Source organism: Malus domestica, chromosome 11 (assembly GCF_042453785.1).
Source record: "Malus domestica chromosome 11, GDT2T_hap1".
Classification (NCBI taxonomy): Eukaryota; Viridiplantae; Streptophyta; class Magnoliopsida; order Rosales; family Rosaceae; genus Malus; species Malus domestica.
The window spans coordinates 31,304,645-31,312,400 of record NC_091671.1 but is presented as its reverse complement, the minus strand read 5'-3'; the positions used below and the strand labels follow the sequence as shown (position 1 = coordinate 31,312,400).

General features: G+C 37.1%; 1 protein-coding gene across 1 annotated transcript; it reads left to right on the top strand.

Moving 5' to 3' along the window:
• The first annotated feature begins 1,442 nt into the window (after nt 1-1,442).
• Nucleotides 1,443-4,969, top strand: LOC103448519 (COBRA-like protein 10). Its single transcript, XM_008387778.3, has 3 exons — nt 1,443-2,367; nt 2,846-4,297; nt 4,746-4,969. The coding sequence occupies exons 1-2, from the start codon at nt 1,767-1,769 to the stop codon at nt 4,267-4,269; spliced, it is 2,025 nt and encodes a 674-aa protein (XP_008386000.1). The 5' UTR covers nt 1,443-1,766; the 3' UTR covers nt 4,270-4,297; nt 4,746-4,969.
• Nucleotides 4,970-7,756: the final 2,787 nt, after the last annotated feature.

Below are 7,756 nucleotides of genomic sequence, written 5' to 3'. Positions count from 1 at the left end.
ATATACTAAAACAACGCAAAAACATTGAACCCATAGAAATATGTATAATGAAATTTAACTAATAAAAGAACATTGCACCCAAAGAAATACATGTAGGGAAACTGAATTGTACCTGTGCTATATAGGTATAGACAACCACATATTAAATAATAAATATAAATATTGGTTTAAGAAAAACTAAAAAGAAGAAAAAATTGATGACTGAAATGGGCGGAGGTGCTGCACAGGGGAGTCGGAACTATGGAGAAGACAAGGAAACAAGAATAGATGGAGATGATTCAGAAGGAACGTGAGAAAATATGATGTAACATTTAAGAACATATTAAATTTAGAATGATACTTAATTGCCTTAAATTTAGGAGATAAACAGTCAATTTTAGGTTGTTTTATTAAAAAATAATAAATATATAATGTTAAGTTAGCAAGTTAAATGGTGATGTGGACAAAGTCAAAGACCTTTGGTAAAAATTTGAAAACTAATAAGGTTTTAGTCAAAGAAGATTATCAAAAAGGAGTGAGATCCTAATTTTCCATATTAATCATACCCTTAATAGAATTAATAAAAAGGAAAATACTGCAAAAGAAAGAAGATGGAACAAAATAAACCTAATTTTTCATGCCAATCCCTTTGTGCAATGCATATCATAGATTCATAGTGTCCAACAGAGATTCAACTCTTTCACATATTGTCTTTGTTTAGTATGTACTATGTATGACTGAATTGAAATATCTCCTTTATAGAAAAACCTATGGAGGGGTGTGTACATGGTTTTTATTGCTTTGAGTTAGTATTGGAATTTTGAGGAATCAAGGCAAAAATCTGTACATTATTACATTTTGGTTTGAGTAATTAGATCTACACATCAGTATATAAGGGTGATGCTATCCACACACCCCACTTTACCTCTCATACATCTTTCTCAATTTTCGGCCATTGGATTGAAGTGAATTGAAGAAAATCAAAAGACAAAAATTAACATAGAGTATATGGGAAGTAAAAATGAGTATATGAATAGCACCACCCTATATATAATGACATGGTACGACTATTCAATTGAAGTATGTCTTAAGAGAGATTGAATGTTTTCACTCGATCGAGTAGTTTGGTGACCTATCAAATTGTTGACATGGAACGTCAAGCCAATTTTATTTAAATTTTAGTAATTAGAACGTTGTGATTACTAAAAATAAAAATAAAATTAGTTCGAAATTCCACGTTAGCAATCCGAGGTGAGCAAACTAGTCCAATGAAAATTATGTGACGATTTTTGCCAGATCAAAACAGTTAGAAGGTGATGATCACAACAAACTCCGTTTCGAGGTTTTTGGTCCAGAAAGAAGAAGAGAAAAAGAAAGTCCAAAAACGGCATCGTGTCTCGACACCGAAATCTATTTATAGCGTGTGTAACATATATATGTTCCGTACAATGTCTACCAGAAAACAAGCATTTTCGGTTGCATGGAAAACGTTCCGAACCTGCCGCTAAAACTAGGGGAAGAAAATAGGGCTTGACCCAGTCTTTTAATGTCGCTCCTCTTCTTTATACCTAGCCATCTCTCTCTACCCTGGGGTTTACACAGACCTCCCAGGGCTTCATAGCTTCTCTCACACGCCGCGTTCTCGCGCGGCCGTCTCCTGTTCAATAGATCTCTCTCTCTGTCTCTCTCCTAAGCGACACACGCAAACAACCCTCAACCTCAGAAAAATAGACAAAAGCAAAAGAAAATATTTGAAACCTCAAAGCTCCACATTATTGTGTAAAACAATGACGGAAACAAGTTATCTGGGCACGAAAATGCCCTGGAGGTCCCGCACGTCCTTTTTTCATGCAATGCTCGTGGTGTTTTTGGTGTTTTCATGTTTTAGGGTTGAGATTTGTTATGGACAAGACGAAGACGCTGTTGTGGCAGCTCCTCCTCCCGAGCAAGAAGACTGTGATGGCATTTTCTTGTCGTATACGTTTACCTCCAGGGAGAAGTTGCTGCCGCATCTGAAAAACGTGTCGGCGCAGGCTTGGGCGTTCAAGTCGGAGGCGTCGATCTTGAACGCCGGGTCGACCGAGCTCAAGGCGTGGAAGATGTACATAGGGTTTCAGCATCGGGAGATCTTGGTGGCCGCGGAAGGAGCTCAGCTGGTTGACGGTGGAGATATGCCTGCCGAGGTTGGATCCAAAGGGGCATACTTTGCCGGGTATCCGATGACAGATTTGAAAACTATGATTGATACCGCCGGAGATTATACTCAGATTCAGGCTAAGATTGCGTTCAAGGGAACGCAGTTTGGGATGGGAGAGAAATCCACTCCGATGCCCAAGTCCATCGCCATTATCAATGATGGCTTCAAGTGCCCTGCTGCTAAATTTAAAGGTAATTGGTTAATTAATTATTGGATAAACTTGTTTGTGCTATTAATGATCATGTTCTATATGTATTACATATAATGATATACACGTGATATTTTGAGAAATCTTTTTGCAGAACATATGATTTTATTCAAGATTGAATATTTTGATTTTGGTCAAATTGGCTTTCTTATTTTCTAGCTAGGTTGTACATCTTTTAGGACGATCGATTAGATTCAATATCAAGACAATTTATATGATTTTAATCCAAGACAATAATGCTCTTGATACATATAAAACTGACATCAACAGGCTATTCAATTCAGACAAACTTTATCGTTGTATATATACTAGAGAGTGCGTGTTAATAATAATGCTAGTATCGTGTCCCGAAATAACACTAACTTAAGAATATTTTGGCAAACATAACACACTAACTTAAGAACCTTGAAAGGGTTCAAATGCATACATTAATACGTATCCATTTTGTTTTCCTCATGCAGGGAAGACTGCAATGTCCGTGTGCTGTAAAAAGGACCCAAAATTCAAGGCAAAGAAAGTCGAGAAAACAAAATTCATGCCTCGTCAGAACGGTGATCTCTCAATCACATACGATATACTCCAAACCTACACAATGAACTACCTGGCTCAGGTCACTATCGACAACGTCCACCCGCTCGGCCGCCTCGACCACTGGAACTTAACCTGGGAGTGGATGAGGGGAGAGTTCATCAACACCATGAGAGGAGCCTACACTCACAAAAAGGACACAAGCGAATGCCTCTACGGCCAAGCCGGAAAATTCTATAAGGACTTGGACTTCTCTCAGGTCATGAACTGCGAAAAGAGGCCCGTCATCGCCGACCTCCCCGCTGAGCGAAAGGATGATCCCAAGGTCGGCAAGCTACCCCGCTGCTGCCGTAACGGGACCATCTTGCCGGGCCTCATGGACAAATCACAGTCCCAGTCCATTTTCCAGCTGCAAGTGTATAAGATCCCACCCGACGACAACAGAACTGCCATAACTCCTCCTCAGCAGTGGAAAATCAGTGGCGTCCTCAACCCTACTTACAGATGTGGGCCCCCTATTAGGGTTGACCCTACTCAGTTCCCCGACCCAAGTGGGCTTCAGGCCACGTCAGACGCCATTGCCAGCTGGCAAGTGGTGTGCAACATCACCAAACCCAAGGTCCCCAGATGCTGCGTCTCGTTTTCGGCCTATTACAGTACCTCTGTGGTTCCATGCAGCACGTGCGCGTGCGGGTGCAAAACGTCTGAGACGGACAAATGTAACCCTAGGGCTCCTGCCATGCTTTTGCCTGCCGAGGCTCTTCTCGTGCCATTCGCGAACAGAACCGTGAAGGCAAAAGCATGGGCCAAGCTCAAGCACTACGACGTGCCTAAAAAGCTTCCGTGCCCTGACAACTGCGGTGTCAGCTTGAACTGGCACATCGACTCCGATTACAGCAACGGGTGGACCGCCAGACTCACTCTCTTCAACTGGGGAACCGACCAGTTTCAAGATTGGTACACCGCGGTGAAGATGAACAAGGCCTACCAGGACTACGAAAACGTCTACTCCTTCAATGGGACGAGGATGGAAAAGGACGTGAACAACACAATCTTGTTCACGGGGCTCAAGGGTTTGAACTACTTGGTGGGGATAAAAAATGGGACCGATCCGAAAAAGAATCCGATGGTCCCCGGGAAGCAGCAATCGGTGATTTCGTTCAAGAAGAAGCACTATCATAATATCGATATCAAAGCGGGTCAAGGGTTCCCAACGAGAGTGTTGTTCAATGGAGAAGAGTGTGCACTTCCTAAAGTGTTCCCCAAGAACAATGCAGGACATCTCAAGTCTAATGCTCTTTTGGTCCTTTGTATAGCTATCATGTCTTTCCTTTTCATGACAGACCGCTTCCACTAAACATCAGCAAGGCTAGTTCTATCTGCAGGTAAATTAATAGTTAATTATATTAAATATCTAATTACTTTTGCTCATTTGTTAAAAAAAAAAATATTACTATTGTTCATCGATCGCAGTTGTCATTGGAATATATGAATAAATGAGGTTCAAAGTGGAAATATAAATAAATGAAATGTTATAGCATCAACTAGGGTCTGCTTTTGTTTTTTTAATTTAGCCCCAAGTAAGATTTTAACTCTATGTTGTTTTCCAAACAAAGTAGAGACTGAGTGGCACTAAACCAAATAGTAATGAACACCGGCCAATTACAGTAGATAGTTTTTCGAGTTAGTTTCTGTTGCTAGTTAAAGATTATTAATATATCTACCTATCACTTTCTAGGAAATTAATTAGTCTTAATATTTCTGGGAATTCTTGATTATGATCGGGTTTATGTGTTTTATCATCCTCATATGGTGGGTGCTGTGTCTCGTCAGCTGCAAGAAGACCGATGATTATGCACTCAAGACTGATAAAGAACTATGTGTGAGTGATGATGCTACCAAGATTTCGAGGCCTGTCCATACTCGAACTCGAGACACATAAAGCAGATGATGAGGAGATTGTAACCAGTCACAAAACAGACGTTATGATAATTTGTATAAGATTTTAACTGCAAGTAGCTATTATATACAAATCATGAGGATGGATTCGCGTGGTCTTTTTGTTTTCCTAGCTTCTTTTTTTTTGTGTTTACCTAGCTAGGATCGATGCAGTCTCTAATGTTTGTAGTAGTTCCAAATGTTGGAACAGGGTAACTAGAAAATTCAAGATAACATATTACAATACAAACATCGATTTTAAAAAAAAAAAGCCAGATCGATAGTCTTGCAACCTGTTTCTAAGATTCGAAGCATAGTTTAGGTCTCATTCAAGGGTTATCCGTATGTCGAAGCATGCCAAAATAAAACATAGTCTTCCAATGGTACTAATAAATCACATATATATATGAAATAATCATCATTATACTATTCCAATGGCTAAATGATCATTTTTTAATTAGCTGCTCTATGCAAAGGATAATGAAAAACCACATTTTTACACTAAAAAATCAATTCTGGTACTATTCAATTTACCCTTTATTTTGTCCTTATCGTTAAAACTCAAAGTTTTCAAGTCTTTTTCATTAGTTTTCCTTTTAAACAAACTTCAAATTCTCCGGTACTCCTTGCAAGATACAACAATCTATAATTCACCAAGTCTAAACTGATCTTAGTATTGTGCCTAAGATCTTCTAAGATCTTCTGTATTGAGCTACCAACCAGTGGGATAGTGTAAGTTACACTAAGAATCCGTTTAATAACCATTCGTTTTTACTTTCTTATTTTTATCTTTTGTGCTTGTAATACCAGGAAAGTACATTGAAAAAAATAGGAGAGGAAGAAAAATGATGAGTGAGAGGATAAGAAATAAAAAAAAGGGAACACAATATTTACCGATACAAACTTAAAAGTTTATCCAGACTTTTGAAAGAAGGGTTAGTAATATTCATATTGGCTCATTATATGTAAGGAGCCATTCTTTCTTATAAGAATATGTGACAATATTTTAAGGTACAAATATTATATTCATCATTATTTAAATAGTATCTCTAGAAAAAACATTTAATTTGGAGATCGTTTGGTCATTCATATGTGTCCAATAAATCAACGGTTATAGTAACAAGTAGCATCCTCATGATGAACCGTTAATTGATTCATCATGATTAAATGGCCTCCAAATCAAATGAATTTTTTAAGAGAGAGTCTTTATATGATGATAATAAAGAAAATGAACACATTGAACAGTTATGATTATGACATTTATACGGTAAAATAATGCAACGTCTTCTCATACTCTTTATATGTAACGTAGAGGGTGAGTAATAAGACTCGGTTTGAATAAGGAAATGGCCTTCCTTTTGTGAAACTAGCTTTTACTCATCCTCCCTTACATTTCTATGGAAGTTTGCCTGGGCAAAATAAGGGCATGCAATGGGATTGCTTATCAAAAGGCTAAACATATTTGACAACTAAAAGTGCATTTGACCATGTCTGGTATAAAAAAAAAATTAAAATGTTTACGAATTGTATAAGGGCTATGTACTTCTCCACACAAAGCACTTGCAATTTCAGTAATAAAAGGGCTTATTAGTCAAAATGCCCCTTGAAATTGTCATTGAGTCACAGTTAACCCCTTGAAATTGATTTTGTCTCACTTTGCCCCTTGAAACTGACATTTTCAACTTTTTTGTCTCACTTTACCCACTTCCGTTAATGGACTGTTAAATTTAAGGGTATTTTAGACATTTTCAGTTCTTACACATTTATTTACCTCTAGTCCCCGCACTAAACAAGTCTTAATTTTATTTTTGACAACTCTAATTCAAACGCATCTTGGGGCATTTTTAAAAATAATTATTCAATCAATAGACAAAATTCCAAGCAACAAAATCATTGTATCAACCAAAATATTTGTTCGTAGAGTCATTTCACTTGCAAGACATCCATGTATCGGCTCAAAACTGCAATTGAAAAATATTCATGACAACAAAATCATTATGCCATTAAGCTATCCTATCCAAAATACTTCCCAAACCAAAAAAATCATTAAAAGAAAATGTGCATGGTTTGAAACAAAAAATTTCACATTGTTGAGCACTGATTCCTTCCACTAGGCATGAGCTTGTTCAAACTGTGTACATTTGCTTTAAATGATTTTTTTTTTTTTTTTTTGGTTTGGGAATTATTTAATTTGGATAAGATAGCTTAATGGCATAATGATTTTGTTGTAACGAATATTTTTCAATTGCAAAGTTTCGAGCTAATATATGGACCTTTATTTTGGTTGATACAATGATTTTGTTGCTCATAATTTTTCTATTGATTGAATAACTTATTTTTAAAAATGCCCAAAATTTATGCGTTTGAATTAGAGTTGTCAACAATAAAATTGAGACTTGTTTAGTGTGTAGGCTAGCGGTAAATAAATGTGTAAAAATTAAAATATCTAAAATACCCTCAAATTTAATAGTCCATTAACGGAAGTGGGTAAAGTGAGACAAAAAAGTTGAAAATGTCAATTTCAGAAGACAAAGTGAGACAAAACCAGTTTTAGGAGGTAAACTAAGACTCAATGACAGTTTCAGGGGACATTTCGACTAATAAGCCTAATAAAAAACTTTTATATATTTATAATAAAAGTTTTCCTTGCAAAAGCACTTCTGAACATAAATGTTTCATACATAAGCAACCCTAAATTTGCCAACTTGTGACCAGCCTTTTGTTGTGTATATTTTGCAATGAACTTTTGTGCTACATGTTCACTTCTTTCTAAACACAGGCAAAGTGAGCAACACTGACAACACAGCTTCTCCGAATATGACTAAATACTGAATGAAAAAAGTAAGTGCCTGCACCAACTCTGACTGCATATTGCGCTGGGAGGAAGAAGGTAATGTAACAAGATA

Excerpts from the sequence above, each read along its gene's own strand:
- LOC103448519 (XM_008387778.3), top strand. The coding sequence starts at position 1,767 with ATGACGGAAACAAGTTATCTGGGCACGAAAATGCCCTGGAGGTCCCGC. Across the intron at positions 2,368-2,845 it reads CCCTGCTGCTAAATTTAAAG|GGAAGACTGCAATGTCCGTG; the intron begins GTAATTGGTTAA and ends TTCCTCATGCAG.